The following is a 20,691-nucleotide window of genomic DNA, read 5'->3' as shown; positions in this document are numbered from 1 at the left end:
TATGGGTACTCTTCAATGCCCCTAGTAGTAGTCGATCTGCCTTTACAAAACCATCTTCAGCGTCAATTCCTAACACATCATTAATGTTTACATCGTTGTCGTTGTCAGAATCTCTTGAATAAACTAGTACACTAGGTAAATTACGGCATATAGAGGCTTGAATATCACTTCGGCTATCACTCTCGCATTCAGTTTCCACTAATTCATTAGACTATTTCCATTTGAACGATCATCGGCATATAATTCTTCTAAAATATCGTCGTCAGCTAACACCGTATTCCGCGGGCGCTCCATCTTGTCATTGACTCAACCGGCAGAAAGAAAGTCGACATTTCAAAACTAAATCAAAGAATAAAAGAGGCCGTGAATGAAAGAAAAGTGGCGGATATACTTCTACGATTTATTCTACTCAATGTGCACGTCCGAAATAGTTCAAGATATGGTCAAGAGATGTCACAGGAAGACAGAAAACAATGTCGTGAATAAAACCAAGATTTTTCGGGGCCCGTCACCTACCGCTGGCGAGCGTACTACAAGATTTCTCGGGGCCCGTCACCCATGTGTTAACTAGACACGAGTAAATATGAACCATCGTCTGATATCAGTGTTGTATTCTGCCATATCTTGAGGTGCGTCACATTCTTAATTTCAGTATACAACCTTAAAATTAAGAGATAGTTTACTTCAGCCGCTATTTTTAACAAGTTAACTGCTATCTGCCACGTTATTATACATTTATTTCAAAAACGTGTTGTCCTCAATCATTTTGAATTTTCTTTAGAGAATAGCAGTCGTTGGGTATTACTAATTGACTCCAACATCGCCTTTGAATGTTGCCAAGAGAACTAGGTAATGAACATAGCGAGGGAACTATACCGAAGATAATCGATCGCATGCAATATAATCGCTGGGGTGCATAAATATCGCTCGTAACAACGAATGCGTCGGTGATAGGGCTATCGCTATAACCGAAGGATGATACACAGTTTTTTATTATTTACATATTTTACGCCCACATTGGAGCACTTTAATCAATACATTTGAGTTCATTTCTTCTTTTTCTTCTCCCTGAACTTTCTCATCCTCTCCGACCTGGAAACCCTTTGTGTGTCCGATATAGTATGTTGTTTCTGTTAACTGTTTTTAGTTTGAGAATTATGCCTTTGATTTGTTGTAGAGTTATACCCAATTCTTCCAGATCATCCTGAACTTCTCTGAACCAATTATTATTGATTTTGTTTTTCAAAAAGTAATCAAATAGTTGTTTCAATATCCTTGTGTTTGGTAATCTTGATATGTGACAAAAAAAGGAAATTATTCTTTTACGCGTTGTAGATATTATTCACATTCACGATAGACAATGTTGTTAGGCAACAATCTCCACTGTCCATCAAATTAGTGGGTTTTTTTTTATTAATAATTGTTCTAAGAATTCTTCTATCAGTTTTCTATAATTTGTCTGTTGTAGATTTTACATTTAATTCGAAGCAAGTTTCACTAGCATACGTTGCCTCTGGTTTAACTATGGAATTATAGTGTTTCAGCGTAACGTTTATCGAAAGAGATTTTTTTTAATAGGTTGGCCAGGTAAGTCTTTGTGCTTGTTTAAATTTAGTTGTTCAGTGTTCTCTTGCTTTTTCATTTGATACACAGTTTAATATAGGAATTTTGAAGGGACAGCAACATATTGTCCGTATAATAGGGTTCTCCTTATATGCTGTACTTGCTATAGCGTACTTCTACTGTATGTGTTACAATTTATTTATGTGACATGCGTGAATGCTTATCTATATGAAGTGAATATTCCTGAAACTTAAAATTAAATTACAAGAATGCATAAAATTAAAAAGTATACGTAAAACACTTTTATGCTTGTAAATGTGTAAGTTTATGGCTTGCACTGTTTCTTGATTCTTCAGTTTGATTACTGTAATTAAATCTTATTGTCCATAACTGTACATTATATTAAAAACTCAGTGGCTCGAATTGTGATATCTGTTACACTTTAAAAATTTCTCGTTTAAAAGATTTTTGTGACCTTATGTACACGAGGGATAAGAAACACTTTACATCTCTAAAGGGCAAAACATTAAAGTAGTGTAGATTCAATTGAGGCTTCGACGGAAATGTAGAGATTACAGCTTGCCATATATAAAATCCTGTTGTTTACATTAAAAGATGAGTCATGATGTCCTGTGCCGTATTAAGTAAAGTTGTGTGGCATTAAAGCAGAGTGGTGGCTCCTTCCCTTTTTCTAGTTGTGTGAGTGTGTAATGATTATCTGTGAAAGATAAGAATGTGTGAGTGATACTAATATATTGAAGGAATGTCTTTGAGCCATGTGAGAGAATCTATATGTGTACTTACTGCTATTGTAGTTCTGAGGTTATATATGGTTTGGGAGCACGTTGTGTACTGCTCCGTGTTCGTCTCGGGCTAAAGCCAGTTGCTGTAAGCAGAAGGGCCTGAGCGGCCGGGTGAGTGACTGTTGAGGGGGTAGGGGTGGACCTGGGCGTTTTTTAGCGGTGGTTCTCTGGCGCGTGTCAGGTTTTGTTTGTTGATTCTCTTGAGATAAGCAAGTTTTAGCGAAGGAATGAATGTCTTGAAGATATTTGTTTTTTCTGTGATCTCGTTTATATTAAGATTAGGGTTGGTGTTGTTAATTCTTCTGTTATATTGAGCAAGGGGCCCATGGGATTTATATTCAGAATTTGCATGTCATTTTCGATACTTCTGAATTTGTGTTTATAATCTTCAATGTATTTACCTATGGATGAAAAATAAGTTTGCATGGCAGTTACGTATTCATTCTAACGGATTTAAAAGTTCCTGCCAGTACATCCGATGTAGCTGGTGTCACAGTTGTTGCATTTTATACTATATACCCCTGAATGGTTGTATTATTACTGTTGATATTTCTAGTGTTGTGTATGATATTGGCACTATTGTGTGTAGTTTTGTATGCTATTTTTAAGTTGTGTTTTTTGAAAACATTGGTTATGGGATATATATGTGTATTGTTGAAAGTGAATAGTACGTTATCTTTCTTGGATTTTTCTGTTTACATTAGTTTTGATTTGGGTTGAAATTTTCCTTATCGAATAATTTTGTTAATCATTTCTCTCTTATATTCATTGTGTTTGGCTACTTCATGAATTAGTTGTAATTGTTTAATTCTTCTGTTGTTAGTGGTGTGCTAAATGCTCTATGTATCATGCTGTAGTACGCTGCTCTTTTGTGTATATTGCTATGAATAGAATCCATTTTGATTGTATTAGAGGTGTATGTGTCGGTTTTCTATATATTTTGTAAGATAGGTGACTTTCTTGTCTGGTTATGGATATGTCTAGATAGTTCTATTTATTTAGTGGATTTTGTGTGTGGGTCTGTTGTATTCAATTGATTAAATATGTTGGTTTCATTTGTAAATCTATTGTCAATGATAACGAAAATGTTGGCAACAAATCTGCACCAGAAAAATATATTGTTTATGTTACTGATAGACTGCTGCTCCAAATGTTCTATGTAGATTTCGGGTAGTATGCCTGAGGCAGGAGATCCCATCGGTAGGCCTTGCTGTTGATAAATAGTATCATGGAATTTGAAATAGTTGTTGCTGTTGGCAAATTCGAGTAGTTTTATAAATTCTTCTATTTCTAAGGTGCTTAGATTTCTGTAGTTTTAAAATTGGACTCAATTATTTTTATAGCTTTCTGTGTGGGTATATTAGGATACATGTTTTTCTTGAATGATGCAAGGATATAGTATTGTACAATCTTTAATTCTTTCGTAATATTGCAAAAATCTGTTTGATTTCGTACTTTTTTTTTTGCTAAGAATACGTAGTGTTTTTTAAAGAATTTCTGAATTAATTGTGAAAGTTTATAGGTCAGGCCTGATCTGTAATTTATGATGGGTCTCATTGGTATGTGTTCTTTATGTATTTTGGGATAGCTTTGGCGGTTGGTAATTGTGGCTTCATTACGGTACGTTTCATGGATTCTTCTTAAAAGAAAAGGTTTATTTTTTTAGTAATGTTTTGAAATTTCTCTGTATGTTAGTGGTTGGATCTTTACGTTCGATATGAAAGGTATTGTCTTGAAAACATTCCTTAGTTTTTGTTATATATTCATCCTTGTCGATGATAACAATAGTATTATCTTTGTCGGCTTTGGTTGTGAGTAGGTTGTTCTGTTAATTCTTGTCCTAGAGTGTTTTTTTTACAGTAGAGCCCCGCTTAACTGAAATGTTGTGGCAAAATTGTATTTTAATATTTTCTTTTAACCCTCTCATTCTTAGTCATCGATATTAGTAATTCTCTTGCTATATGTGCTGAGAACTACTAGGCATACCCTATTCTTATATTACGACTTATGCCAGAATGCACATGTAGCATAAAACAGAACAGTTTCTTTTTTTCTTGAACAAGCAGCAATTATTATTCGTCGTCAAGAATATGCAGACGACTCTGAACTTGACAATAGCAGTTGTGACAATCAAGTTACATTAGATGATGGATTTAATGCATTGGAGGCAAGATTGATTTTGAATTTTTTTTTTTAAATACATTACCACTCGCTTTAATTACAGTACTGTAATAAAATTACTGTATACAGTATTCAGTTCAGTAGCAACAAAAAATGTTTAATTATTTCAGGTTGCTTTGCACTTTGTTGAAGAAAGCGATGAACCTACACCAGCTGATTTATTGTTGAATAAACACTGCCGTGACATAGCTGCACGACAGCGCTGCACCAAGAAAATTCAAAAGAAAAGCACTGATTTTTTTTACAATGAGAAACATTATGTAAACATTTTAATGTTAATATACAGTATGCACATTTGCTTAACAAGGTTTATGAATTTTTATTTCGACATTTAACTTGTGAAAATATTTATCATGTGTCATCCGAAAACGCGTCATCCGAAGTGGCTCCGCCCCCTTTATTTCGGATAAACGGGGTTCTACTGTATGTGAACTGTTGTTAGTGTTTTTGTTTTGACTATTGTTGTGATTTGTATTAGTATATTGTGGAAGTCTTTTTTTTATATTTATTTTGTAATTAACAGCAGTTTGCCTCTAAGTGAAGTATTTCAAGTCCAACCTCAATCAGTGGGCACTTCTGACTAAGAATTAGTCGTATCACGTCAAGTATTATGGAGACAATATTGCTGGATTGCATTGAATCCAACTTTACCCAATCGATTGACCTTGTTCGAACTTATCAATTTTAAGCGATAGTTCCCATATTCTGTCCTTCGGTTCCCATGGTGCTACGCTGCAGTATTTGTGTTGTTTGAAATCCAAGTGCCCATGTGCTTGTGCTGTAAAACTTTGTTCCTTGTGCTTGTGTATTAGAAATATATCTTTGCCAGTCCTCTTGATATCCTGTATTTCCTGTTTGAGTACACCTGAGGGGCTGAGCTGAAAGCTGAATGGTTCTATTAATGTAGTTTTATAAATTTCCTGTCTTAGTACATTTAATTCTGTTATTTTTTATTTTCATGTGGTACTTGGGTATTGATGTGATACCCCATTCTCTTGCATATGGTGTGCTCTGCTGTCTTGCTTTTGAAGGAATTTCTTGTTTGTTATATCAGCTTTGTGTTAACCCTTCCCCACCCACATTTTCAGTCCGCTTATCGCCAGATTTCAACCTATTATTTAGGAAAAATTGAAGCAGAGCACACTGTTTCAGAAAAAGTTAAATATAATAAAAACATTTGATCACAATGTATTCAAATTTCAATAATATTAGAAAACGTACCATCGCATTCATTTCCATATTTATTGAGTCATAAGGTTGTTGGTTCAAACCTCCGCCTCCCCCCCCCCCCCCATTGTGGAACTCGATACAAAAGTAGGCTCTTTTTTGTCACATCCTCATGTTGTATGAGTCCCTGTAAACCAATAACTGCGTGATTCTGGAAGTGGAGTGTATACTGTATATCAGCTTCTATTTCCCCTGAGCAAGTGTCTTCACATTCTGTATCTGTATTTCTGGAATGTGCCTGTTTGAATGCTTCATTGATATATACGCAAGTGGCTATCTCACTAAATAGTTTGTCTCCTTCTAACATATGTCAAAAATAATATATTTCTCGTAATACTCCTTCGAAATTATGGACACGTTCAACATCATCCATATACTCATTCGGCGTAACAAAACTAAATATTTGTGTTACCTGAATTGCCGCGGCATCGTAATCAGGTCCGAATTCTCGATATCCGTTTTTACAACAAATTAATCTAAAAAGCCACCTAATCGATACTTTATTTCTTTTGCCTTTGGCAAACTTAAAAATACATTAAGAAACACAGTACATGTTTCGACCACTTAGTGGTCATCTTCAGCTGTATATAAAAATCTTAGATGATAACATTTAAAAGCAACCACATTGGATCTTATAACTATATCCCATGGGAATCCAAAAACTATTGTTCTAGATGCTTTAAATGAATTGGTGGATGGGGGGGGGGGGGTTGGGGGTAAGGAGATTTATGTGAATGATACTTAAATTACAGTATTGTTTACAATTGTGTTTAAAAAACTTAAATGATGAAAAACATATTCAAAACATTTAAAAGCGTCTATGGTAAAATTCTTTTTGATAAAATTAGGTGGCGTGATTAAAAGTTCGTGTTAAATGACCAAGAAGTCCATAAACTCGTAAATATGAACCCTGGACTTCCTAAGGCAAGAGCTGTGCCTAAATTACTTAAAAAGGACGTACCTATTAGACCAGTAATTAATTTTCGGAAAAGTCCTACGTACAAAGCCTCTCAATTTATTCATAAGTTTTTGTCCCAAAACTATGTTTTTTATACCAAAACCTCGATAAAAAACTCTAAAGAGTTTTGTAAGGCCGCTAAAGATTTCAAATTAACTGGTTCTCACGTAACAAGTTCTTTCGACCTTAAAGACATGTATACGAACATTCCTATAAAAGACACTATCAAGATTATAAAAACTAATTTATTAGACCATAAACGCATCAGTAAACCTGAAATAGAAAACTTCATAACTATCCTGGAATTCGTATTGAACCATAATTTCTTTTCTTTTAATAATAAAATTTATTATGGGAGCACCGGCCTCCGGAATTTTAGGTAACATATACCTCGATCACTTGGAATACACTCAGATAGTAGGCCACATTAAAGGACTAGATTTCTGGGTACGCTTTGTTGACGATACTTTTGTCATTATAAACAAAGAACTTAATGGCAGTCAAAGTATTCTAAATACCTTAAATACTTTAGACCCAAACATTAAATTTACAGCGGAAGAAGAAGAAGGTACACTCAATTTTCTAGATATTCAAACAATCCGGATAAACAACCATTTCCAGTTTAAAATACACAGAAAACCCACTTTTACACCGACTACAATTAAAAGCGATTCTTTACATCCCACTTCACAAAAGAAATCCGCCTACTACAGTTTCGTCAACAGGGCCTTTGAAATCCCGTTAACAGATACGTACAGAAAGAAGGAACTATCTTTCATTCGTCAACAAGCCTTACATAACGGTTTCAGTTTGAAATTCATTAACAAAATCATTACTAAGTGCAAATATCAACAACAAATTAAACTAAAGCAACAATCGGAGAATGCAAAGAAATACGTCAAATTCACCTTTAATAACCCAAGGATTTATGAAATCACGAATTTGTTTAAGAAGCACAATACCAAAATAGCTTTCTCAACCAACAACAATTCAAAACACAGATTTTTTTAATCACAATAAAGTCAATAAACTTAAAGATGACGAATTCCAGGAATCTGGCATTTACAGATTGACATGTACCCAGTGCAAAAAAACATACGTGGGGCAATCTGGGCGGAGCTTTTTAATTAGATATCAGGAACATGTTAATGCAGAGAAATACAGAAGATACTCTGCTATGGGAGCTCATATGAAAGAGGCAAATCACAATTTCACTAACATCAGACAAGATCTCCAAATTATCAGTAGGATTAATAAAGGAAGTTTAATGAATAACCTGGAAAACATCCACATTACTCTCGATAAACTAGAGAACAGGGAACGGAATCTAAACGAAAGGAACGCAAAAAACCTCCTATACGAACAATTCAGTAAATACGTGGAAATGGTAAACAGTAAACAAACAAGACAAACGAATGAAATACTCGAACACGACGTCACTGAAACACAACCAGTAATCCCTCCCCCCTCACAAGACATACTAGATGACGACACAACTCTATTTCCCCTTTCTCCGGAATATTCCACGAACAATCAGACCATGTCACACCGCTATCACACTAGGTCGTGCACGAAGGCAGTTCTCCAAGGCAACGCGGATTAAACATTTGCCAGATAAGGTAAGTCAAGGCCACGCAATCTCGAATACAAATATCTTCCCGCTATCTATTTGGAATTCGGAGCTTTTTACTTTTATCATATGTTATATATTAATATATTACGATCTCCTGCTGGTTACAGATCGCGAGGCAAGCTGCCCGAATCAGATCTCCATTTTATATAACAGAAGCCACCACAGGGTTTTAACAAGTTAAACGACTAACACAAATTCTTTTATCACATTCCGAAGAGCAATTCTCGGAAGTTAAACAGTCAACACGCCCTTTTAACCACAAGAATATCACTCAAGGAAGTTATCAAATATAAACAATAAATACCTGAAGACCGGTGCATCTGACATAAACTTTCATTCAAGCACAAGTGTTTTTGAATAAGTGCCTTACCGTATACACTTTAGAATATTTTAAGTGTGTTTATTAAAAACAAAGTGTTTAACAGCACCATAGACGCGAATTTTAATTAAGTTATTATTTTCTCACAAATGCCTGAAGATTGTTACAAACACGAACGTTTAATCACGCCACCTAATTTTATCAAAAAGAATTTTACCATAGACGCTTTTAAATGTTTTAAATATGTTTTTCATCATTTAAGTTTTTTAAACACAATTGTAAACGATACTGTAATTTAAGTATCATTCACATAAATCTCCTTACCCCCAACCCCCCCCCATCCTCCAATTCATTTAAAGCATCTAGAACAATAGTTTTTGGATTCCCATGGGATATAGTTATAAGATCCAATGTGCTTGCTTTTAAATGTTATCATCTAAGATTTTTATATACAGCTGAAGATGACCACTAAGTGGTCGAAACATGTACTGTGTTTCTTAATGTATTTTTAAGTTTGCCAAAGGCAAAAGAAATAAAGTATCGATTAGGTGGCTTTTTAGATTAATTTGTTGATTAAACTCATCGATACGGCCATGAAGTGGACAGCTTGCAATCCGTTTTTACTTAAATAATTGTTATCGCTAAAATTATCTTCATTGATACGTTATTCCCTCACTAAAACTTCGATTCTGTGTCATTTTCGTCGCCTGCATTCAGCTCAGTTTGAATATCCGCAGTATTCAATTCCGCCATGTTTACGAACGAAACAGCTGTCCCGCGCTCGCGGAAGTTCAAGACAGTTTCCTAGGCGACGTCAAGACAGATTATCGCTCTTCTTTCATTTCCTAAGCCTTGTAGATCGTACTGCGTGTTCATAAATGCCTCATAAACACTTCAAAGCCAAAGAAAACAAAACTATCGCATAGCTCGCGTAAGTGTGCAGATAATGCAGCTGGGCGCTAAGGACTGGAAGGCAAAGTGAAGAGTCAGGCGCTAAGGGTGGGAAAGGGTTAATGTGTCAATCATTCATTTGAAGTTAAAGCTGCTTTGAGGTGGGAGGTTATGTTCTTATTAACATGGTATGCCATACGAACTAGGCGTATCAGATCATTATTTACAACATAGTAAGTACTTGGAAATAAAAATATTTGAATTACAATGTATTGGGCATGGAAGTAGTAGAACTGCATTATAATCGACTGGGATTCAGGGGAAAGGAGGGGAGGGGAGCTGTAAGCATAACCAGATGTGCGTCACTGCGCCGGATGTTACTTCGCTGCGCTATCTGTTGATAATAGCAGTAAGGTATTGCACAAAATGCGCACTCTAGCGCTATCTCTGATTAGGGACTGAAACTACTAGCGCCTAGTAGCTTGGTACCGAAATTCATTATTGAGTTACATCTCTATTCTATTCTATCCTCTTTGGTTGTGATGTTCTGGAAAGTTGATGTATTTCCCCAGTTATGTTTGGGTCCCTTGCTCAGTATGACAGTTCCTGTTTCATCGAATCCAGTTTCTTTTAGATTTTTCACACGTGGGTGAAAATTGTGTTCAATAACGCCACTAGGATGGGTAGGGGGATTCAGTTTTTTTAATTTTTCTTTGGAAATCTGTTGGAAGTAATTCCAGTTGCTGTTTAGTAGCTCATGGGGATGCCTTTAGGTGTGCATGGTACAATTCGTTATTAAGATGTTTTTTACGGTATAGGAATTTAATTTCTTCTTTTAGCCAAGAATTTTATATATCGTTAGATCAATACACCAACCCTAATTTTTAATATAAACAAAATCACAGAAAAAACAAATATCATCTTCAATACAGTCATTCCTTTGCTAAAAATTGCTTATCTCAAAAGAATCAATAAACAAAACCTGACACGCACCAGGGAATCGCCAGAAGACACGCCCAGCTCCACCCCTACCCCTCTCAACAGCCTCTCCCCCTGCCCCACCGCCCCTTCCCCTTACAGCAACCCGCGTTTGCCAGAGACGAACACGGAGCAGTACACAACGTGCTCCCAAACCATATACAACCTCAGGACTACAATAGCAGTAAGTGCACATATAGATCCTCTCGCATGGCTCAAAGACATTCCTTCAATATATTAGTATCACTCACACCTTATTCTTATCTTTCACAGATAATTATTACACTCTCACACAACTACTAAAAGGGAAGGAGCCACCACTCTGCTTTAAAGCCACACAACTTTACTTCATACGACGCAGGATGTTTTATATGGCAAGCTGTAATCCCTACACATCCGTCCAAGCCTCGACTGAATCTACATTACTTTTATGTTTTGCGCTTTAGAGATGTAAAGTGTTTATCCTTCTTTACATATGGTGGCAAAAATCTTTATCAAGAAATTTTTAAAGTGTAACTCGTATCACAATTCAAGCCATTGAATTTTTAATATAATGTACAGTTATGGACAATAAGACTATCATAGTAGTCAAACTGAAGAATCAAGAAACGGTGCAAGCCATATACTCACACATTTACAAGCATCAAAGTGTTTTACGTATATGTTGTTTTTAATTTTTATGCATACTACTGTATAAGTTAGTTTTAAATTTCAGGAATATTCACTTCTATAGACGTGCATTCAAGCATGTCACATAAATAAATAACATATACTGTACTTAATTTCCAATTTAATGAATGCCCTACTCATGAGTACAACCTGACAGTTGTCACATGATATTCCTTTTTTAGATATAGTAATGTATGTGTGGTTAGTTGAGGATGACCCGCTACGGTCAAAACCAGTCCTGTATTTTTAATAACAATAAACAAGTATTGATTAGGTGGAATTCTTCTCCTCTATGCATCTCTAGTGGTTTCAATTGACACATTTCACTAGATACACCCTATCCTAACTCAAGTTTTTCTATCGCAAATTTTTGGAGTCATTCTTCAATTTCCGGAAACACTGCACTCCGCCCGCAGAACCCTCTGCGATTATCATTACTTTTTGGAAGTTTTTCCTTCTTCCACCTATCACATACATGATTCACCAATACCGCACTTTCTGCCAACGGCACGATTTCTGCATATTTCAGCTTTGCTTACAACTTTAAATTTCTCACGCACAGTAAATGACCGCAGACACCTTTTTGAATCCATCCATTACTATCGAGACAGCACTTCTACGGGAGATACGGAACTTGAATGCGAGCGAGGTAGACTTCCGTAACCAACAGTCTTGACTCTCACAAAGTACGATATCCCGCGAGATCAGCTATTTGCGCACGCAGCATGCCAGCAACATTTGCGAAACAAATTACAATTGAGCATCCGCAGTAGCGGCTCTCGTATTTACCCATATTCTTTGATTTAACATATTTCATTACCTTATATTTCGCTTTTACATGCCACTGTAACCGTATTGAGAAAAATTGATCTTGCTTTCTATAACGGAACTAAAACTCAATAAGTCCTGAATGCCCATTTGCATGTGGTATATTAAGGTATCCATATTCAAATCTGTTTCAATACTCAATGTAAATGTAGTAAATATTTACAAGGATGAGCGGCTTGAATACGACCCGCGCCCTAGATTTAGAACCAATGTTTTGGGGGGAAATTGCGGGTGGTATTCGGGATTATACGCTATTGACGAAAAGGGCATCTGCCTCGGAAGGTGCCAAGCATTTAGTCTATTGTGACATATTCACTCAAAGAGTAATAAGATTTGCAATGTTCGACAAATTCCTCCCACACCTCCCGAAAAACTGTGAATTTTTCACATTTCTGACTATCTACCGTGCTTGTGAAATAGTCAATCCGCAAAGCAGTCAATAGGAATTGAAACTTTCCGAGACTCATAGTGGTGCGAAAAATCAATACCTGTACCATCTCGAGCCCAGAAATCTTTTAGATTTGTGCAGGACTACTTCTGTAATCCTGTCAGGTAGAGCAATCCTATTACTGCCTTCACCTCTACACGGTTTGTGTCTTGGGCATCTCGAGGCCTTTCGTAATTTTCTCGTCTCATTCCAATCCATAGATTTGTGTAACGTATAATTTTGTCTAGCGCATCATCAGGGAAGAATAACTGCCATGATTCAATGGGAATTGTTAAATTACGAACTAAATTTAATGGGTAATTTTCTTTCAAGAATAAAATTACTGTGTCCAGCTATTCAATACAATTACATTTTGTACTTTAATCCTACATGAATTATAAACACTAGTTAGAAAAATGTTTCGCCTTAATTTTGGGCATTTTCAGCCTAATACTAATCTCTTAAGGTCAAGTCTTAAATCTATTAAACATTAGAACTTAATACTGCAATGGTCTTATGCTTTAAAAAAAAAAAAAAATTACAAAAGTTGTGCTTTAGGTGATATTTACATAGTTTACTATATGTACAATAATTAAAAGCCAGAATTTGTAAACAAGGAAGCATCTAAATTATTTTATTTTACAATGACCAGAAAATGTCCTAAGTGTATGGATTTCTCCTACTGTATGGATGAAAGTTTAAGCGAATGTGTTCATATTGACTAGAGATTGATTACAGCGTGAATTGAGGTTTCTCCAACTGTATGGATGAACATTAAGTTGAAGGTTTTACACTTGGTTCGTTCAAAGGTGGTTATGGTCGCATATATCGTAAGTATATTGTTACAAAACCGGAACCGTGGTATAAAGCCGATCTGTTGGGTTGGAATATTCCTCTAGAAAGAAGCATGGTTGGATGGTAACATGTTGGAAACCTATTGTTGATATCATTCATTAGTGCTCATCTGATAAAATATTTTTGGAATATTGTGCCATTCTTGTCGATTAACATTCCCGTTGGTGCATTGTTCAATGTTGGGAGGAATTATGAATTGTCTGTAACTGAATAAGAGAAAAAAGGAATATAGAATGATGAATGTAGAGCCCAATATAATTGTAAAGTGAAAGTTTTTACCCCATAAAAGTGGACGAAATTGCTTGTCCTGTCAAATGTTAGCTGGAACCACTTGTTCCGGTTGTGTCTGAACGACTAACCTTGTTACTTCTAATGAAGTATTGATGCGGTACTGCAAAGTTCGGCACTGCGTGTGTTGTGCTACTCTTCAGAAGATCGTGCCTTACTTCATATAAGTGACTGACCTTCTACTTCTTCTAGATTTTACAATTTGAAATCGCACAGTGCTAATCCCCATTATCTTATATTGGTTCTTAAACTGTTTTAGTGAAAGACTCATCCTTTAATTTCTTGTTTTCCTATGCATTGTTTTTGTATTTTTATTCGGCTGATGGCCCAGATTGGGGTCGGAACCGGTACCGCTTCCGCTTATAATTAAATAAGAATATAACACTACATTTCCTATTTACTTCTATTGAATAGGTTGAACTTCGTTATTTGTTATTTCAATTTAATTGTGATACAGTTCAATGCGGAACATCATGAAATTTTTGTCTTCAAATCCGGTAGCGCATTCTATAACACTATGCCCCTTTGTTATCAATCTTCAATTTTGTGGCATATGGAAAGTGATAGGCGTCTGACCTGCAGTTCCTATTTGAGAGATCAATTGGAGAAGGAAAGCAGAGGACCGGGACTAATGGAGGCAGGTGATTAAGGAGGCCAAGGACCTACGTGGACTGTAGTGGCTACCGGTAAGTTCAGTTACGTTTCTAAGCACAAAGCAATGAAAATCAATTGCCTTTTGGTTGAAATCATTCAGCATTTTTGGCATAATGTTGTTCATCGTCGAAAAGAAAGTCCCATTTATCTTCATAAAATTATTCCTCCTCCCGTGGCTAACCTTCAAATCCGGGTCGGGCCGATGACCTTCGATGTTAGGCCCCTTGAAAAAAGCATCAAATCCAGGTCATCGATTCATGTGCAGCGGCAATTTTCGTCCTCTAAATTCTGTACAGCCTTTCGTAAGAAACAGCATATCGTCGTTGCCGGGACAAAACCTCCTATGTGATAATATTTTTGAAGGCATACTGATCCGCAGTAAGTACAATATGGAGAATGATAATCCCTTGACAATATTCACACAATATTGCACCTTAGATGACAGAACCTTACTGGCCAAAGTTCTAAGCTAAAATATTTCACATACAAGGTTTTGCCCCTGCAGTGACTATATCCAACGTTGCGTATCGAAATCGTATAATTAAGCAGATCCTCCTCTACTTGCGAAAACTTGCTGCTTTTTGGTCCGCAAAATGCTTTTGAGACTTGTTGGGACGCTTCAAGTGCACTTCTGTTACCGCAGTAGTGCCCATTGCATTTGTACGCTGAATACCTCCTGTCCGCTGCTCAGTTCCCATATGGTTCGCGATAACTGATGCCCGGTTTCGCAACAGGAAGGCCGCTAGAGTCACATATTTATTTCGAAACTAATCCGGAGCTGCATGACGGATGTTTGAAGAAGTGGTTGCCTCAAATACTTGAAAATTTCTTTTTTCTCCACTTTGATCCAAAAATATTGGGATGCGTAAATTATGCAAGGGCATTAATTATGCGAGAATATACGGTATGTGTCTATTTCAAATTTCCACTTTACTGTACTTAATGGCAGAGACACTGGAACTCTCTTTGAGTGACCTATTGCTGAGTATTAATGCATTTTGTCAGGTAAATGCCAAATGTGTTGCCAACGTTAACCATGATTGCGTAGTTTAAAAAATAAAAATAAAGTATTTTACGTCCCTGATATTTAATATCTTAATAGATTTCCCATTTTCACACGAGGCAAATGCTGGGGCTGTACCTTAATTAAGGCCACGGCCGCTTCCTTCCCACTCCTAGTTATTTCCTGTTCCATCGTCACCATAAGACCTATCTGTGTCGGTGCGACGTAAAGCCACTAGCAAGAGAAAAAAAAGAAAGATTATTAAAATAAAGTTCTTATCCCATGTAGATACAAAACCGGTGGATATTTGCGTCTAACATTTATGTACCTGCTAAGAACTTATAAATACAGAGAATATCTTATGTGGTGAGGACTCTGAAATCCATAAAAGTAGTTAGTGGGACATGAAGCCAATAACATTATTCTGGTGGTGATATACTGTTTCTCTCACTCCTCCACTCATCATCCTATTTAGATGTTCCTTCATTGTGAAACTTGTATCCATATCAAAATTTAATATTTTTTGACATATTATTCCATCATCATTGTCAAAACTTGGTTTACTGCAGTAAAGGATTATTTTGTAAATATGTTAACTTTCAGGAAAAGATTAAATAATGTAAGAAAATCTTTTCAATAATATACGTACATGGTCTGTTCGCTGCGGGGGTAGCACAAGTCATCTTTTCTACTGTGTTTTGAAGACATTGAGACATTTGTTTTAATCCTGAAATGAACTTTTTTTTAGGCAAAACACCTGAGAGGCAAGAGATCACATACCCAAGAAATTTCAAGCCCACTTCTCCACATGAACTGATCATACAGAGGTACAGGGCTAGAATGGAAGAAGAAGCAGGAATTACAACCAGCATTGCAGTATGTATTTTAAAGTGTAAGATTAAGATATTCTTTAGAATGAATTTTATATATGTATTTTCCCCTTCAAATTTTACTGGAGAGGAAGAAAAGTGCACATTTATCAGAACCTTCTTGCCTCTTCAACTTTTTTTTTTAGTGTCCACCTCTCCCTTAATATACATTGATTTTTAGTTTTTTATTTACTCATTTATATTTTATTGCCTTCATTGGACCACTTTCTATTAATTTTTTAGAAGTGGTTTTAGTTTCCTCTCAGCCCAGTACTTCTTCATTATCTCAGTTTTTTCCCTTTCTTTTTCTTGTGTGAAATCAAGTGTTCCATTGTCAGTGTGTTCATCTTTGTGGTCTGGTTTGTTGGACTAAGAGTTTCTTGATTTTGTCTTTTTATTATTGTAATACATAGTTGCCTCATATCTTCCTTTATTTCTGTAACTCGTCTAATGTTGATTTTACCGTTCCATAATTTTTCCGTAATTCTCCTGATAATCCTGTTTTCTGGTGTTCTGAGTAGATTTCCAAAGGATGGCATTAGTTTCTTCCTTATTGTGCTCATTACGATTCCATTTCCTTGTAGGCTGTTTCTATAGTCTCCAGTGTCCATTTTCTTGGTAGGGTTTAGTATGCAGTTTCTCATACGAGATTGGCCTAGATATTTTAGTTCTCTATTGCTTAGTATGGAAATGTATACCTAGTTTCAAATTTTATATTTAGCAGGGATTGCATTTACATACTTTTTATTCATTAGGTAAATAAATTATTTCAACATTAAAAATATGCAATTTTGTTTTATTTATGATTTGAAAATTTATTGATTCCCCATCGATAGACTTGAGTTATTAGATATTATTGAAATGTACTATTGGGCAGGGATTTTAATTTAGAATGTTCATTGCTTATTTTAGATGCCAGTATCTGGCTCTGAAGAAGATCTTTCATCATCATCAGATAGAGATGTACCCTTGCAACGTCTTGGATCATCTTCATCAACCAGTGACATCCCCAGTAAATCGTCTCATGTGCTACAGTCAGGCAGCAGTGCTCCAGATATTATGTTGGTAAGAATCGGAGAGTTCATGAACAAATATTTGCCCAAGCGCAAGCATGGGATTACTGTAGGAATTACACCATTTGCATCTAAAGTCAAACATATTCAGTGCTCAAAAGTGTTGGATAAAAGTCAAAGTAGTGTACTTGTGATTCCTTACTTCATTTAAGGATGGCAAAAATGACTACACTGATGGGAACGAAGTTCCTCTTGTTATCTCCCTCTTTCAGCAAAAATTAGAATGTGAAAATACAGTACATACACGATTTATCATTGCACTCTAAATTTACGAAGAGAAATTTGGAAAAATATATTTATAAATGCCTAGTCTTGTTAAATAAGAGTGTGGCATAAAACTTAATTGTCATGTTGATTGGTCCGTATTGAACTGTGATTACATAGAAAATTTATAATGTCCAATAACGGACCATTTATATTGGTATTATAAATTTACTCATTCAGGACAAATATTTCAGATTCCCTATGGGAATTAACATCTGTATCGTAGCCACTCATGTTGTATTACATTTGTGCAATTCCTCGCATGCAACGATGTTTTAACCCGTGCAACAACTAAACTTTGTGATTCAGATCGTATTCATGTTTGTTATCTTATGGCTCAAGATTGACAAAACCCCAATACACCGCGTTACAAAATTCATATACCTTTTATTCACTGATTTTGTGTCCTTACCATATTTTAAATGATTTTATGTGCGACTGAACATGTCCTGAAAGAGGGACGAAAACATGCATCACCAATATATTTTAATTTAGTCTTATTAGTAAAAGCGATCATGGTATTGTAAAGGTGGATGAAATATTTGTTGTTAAGATTTTTACAAGTTAATACTTTTGACAATACGGGCTCAAATATGAAATTTATCAGGTTCAATCCATGAGCATTGCAACACAGTATCATGACTCCCCATGTTTGTATGATTTCCTGGCTGGCACTTCTCTCCTTTATAACCATAATTCCTTTTCAGCAGTGTATTCTGGATGAGTCTGCCCTCTGATGTGAATTTTTTCAACTATGTTCTCCCAATACCAATGTGTCGTCCATGAGTTGCAACATAAAGAGCTCTGCTGAGTCCGGGCAAGAACGACCTAAGGCCTAATAGCTCCACGCTGAAGCTTTAGCTCATCACCTAATCGTGCCTTGGATGTAATAATATTGCTGTAGAAGGGATTTCTAGAGATTATGACTGAACAGACTTCTCTGATGACATTTTAGAACTGTGACTTGATTCAATATATCCCCAGTCTTGAGTTCTTCCTTCACGACTGGAGTGTGTGTTTATCGCAAGTTACACAACATTTTATTATGTATAACTATTTAAAATAGTTTATTTGAATCCTCCTTGATCAATACACTTGTTAAATGAAAGAAAAACTATTTATTAACACGTTCACCGGTATTAGCAGAGCGTGACATACCTGCCAACCTGAGCAAAATATTTGTGCGGGACTCTTAAAAGTTGTAATTACCGAAGTTTTGTATGTTGGTAGGATGAGTTCTATCGAACTTGTGGACTTGCCCACTCACGCGCCTGGTGCGTGACCCGCACGGTGGTTGAAATCGAGAAGTAATACTGGTCACCAGATGGATCACGCGCCACGCGCGTTGGTAGATTACTGTGCATTATTTACCGCGGATAGCAAACAAATGCATAAAGTATGTTACAGACATAAATACAGTAGAAGTCCGTTATAGCGATAATTCATAACAGCGAAAAATTTACTCGCTATAACGGATTGTCGTTATATCCGATTTGTGTGTAAAAGTCGGAAAACCCTTCATGCACATTAAAATCGGTACGAAACGGCAATCATTTTGTTCGAAACTTGTGTTTCCGCAGGTAATATCCACACTACGGCTTACTTGTTTGTTATTTTTCGTAATCCGATACTACGTGAAAGTGTGTGTTTAATTTCATTCTGAAAAAAAATATAGTACCGTATTTCTCCGAATCTAAGATGAACCCCACTTTTCTCTTCAAAAAATTTAAATCAGGCTCAAAAAGAAGTTTGTAGAATCATATGAATGCCTTATTGTACATTAGGCCTACGCATCTTTAGACGCCGGACATTGACTTTCGTCACGCCGTACCATCAGTCACAATCAGTTGGGGAGTTCTCATTATAATGGCAGACACTCTCACTCCATCAGCCTTTTTACGTCCTCAGAAAGACTGTCCGAGTGGTTTTCCCAACTGAAATGAACATAGGTCATTACAATGACGTCAGTAGGAATGGCGCGATTAAAAGCAATGCTTTCATATGAAATAACTTGATCAAATGAAAAACCACACATTTTCTCACTTTTAACGAAGAGTACTGCGCTGCCGATCTAATGGTCCGAAGTTCCAGAGCTGGAATGACCAGCACTCAGATAGCCGTGATCCGTGAACACTTAGTCTTTATTCGGTGGGGGGGGAGGGGGGTCGAATAGTGGAGAGTCCCAGGACATAATCTATGCCCTTTTACTAACTTGTTTCCTAGGAGTACCTGATGAGCTGGAAATCTCAATTCATTACACTGGCAGCGGAAAAATCTATCAGACTAAACGGCAAATTTTTCCTCCAAATCGAAGGAGAAACCCCCCCTTCACTGCTAACTTGGAATAAAAAGGAAGTATGTATAATTTAATAAAAGTGAAGATGAAAAAAGCTTTTCTTAAGAAACGGCTCTTTTCAGGGTTGAATTTTGAGTTATTTAGTGAATTGTGCTATAATTTGGAATAGGCCTAAATTGTAATTCTAGACCAGGTCGTACTACTACTGCTGCTGCTGCTGCTACTAAGTGAGCCTCTGCCTTAAGTGTGTACACTGCTCATTCAAAACAGCGCGTCAGAGTAGGGATCGAATAGCTGGAGTACTATGATGAATCAGTGTGTTACGTAACAGCAGTGTCGGAAAATGTATGAACCAGAGAAATGGCATGCTAAAAAAGAAAGTTTTGTAACTCCCCAGCTACTGCATTTCCCGCCAATATTCAGTCAGGCTGTTATACTCAAGTATGCAGTATAATCCTATGTATTGAAGTTCAGCAGCAGCGTAAGAGACAAAGAACATCACGACAAATAATGGTCAATGTAATGTTATTGTTCATTAGTGTTATGCGCTTACTATAATGTAGGTCTTCCCATTTAGTTTTCCTGACTCTGAAATACAATTCTTATCATAGTCGGTATGGTATAACTGAATGAAACATAAATGATTGGAAATTTTATTCTCTATAACTTTTGTTATGTAGTACTTTTTGATATGACCAATAACATAGGTATTTAAAAATTTAATTTTAGGTGCCTTCCCCTAAACTAAAATTTCATCCAGGGTGAATAAGTGTTCAAAGCTTAGACTGTAGTTTCTTATTCTCTGACTCTATATACCGATTTTCATTAAAATTCTGTTACCGTAACCCATTTTCTTGTGGCTCGGCGTTGATATGGACTTGGCAACAAAAATGCAAATTCATTGATATCTGT

At 36.2% G+C, this 20,691-nt stretch overlaps 1 protein-coding gene across 1 annotated transcript in view; it reads left to right on the top strand.

The window, feature by feature from the left end:
- LOC137496953 (kinesin-like protein Klp61F) overlaps positions 1–20,691 on the top strand; it is an 87,716-nt gene that overhangs the window by 50,056 nt on the left and 16,969 nt on the right. Inside the window, exons 4-5 of the mRNA XM_068225138.1 lie at positions 16,026–16,153; positions 17,059–17,211. Of these exons, the coding sequence (XP_068081239.1) occupies positions 16,026–16,153; positions 17,059–17,211 (281 nt within the window). The remainder of the gene's footprint in view (positions 1–16,025; positions 16,154–17,058; positions 17,212–20,691) is intronic.

Source organism: Anabrus simplex, chromosome 1, assembly GCF_040414725.1.
Source record: "Anabrus simplex isolate iqAnaSimp1 chromosome 1, ASM4041472v1, whole genome shotgun sequence".
NCBI classification, from domain to species: domain Eukaryota; kingdom Metazoa; phylum Arthropoda; class Insecta; order Orthoptera; family Tettigoniidae; genus Anabrus; species Anabrus simplex.
This window is presented reverse-complemented; position numbering and strand designations above follow the sequence as displayed.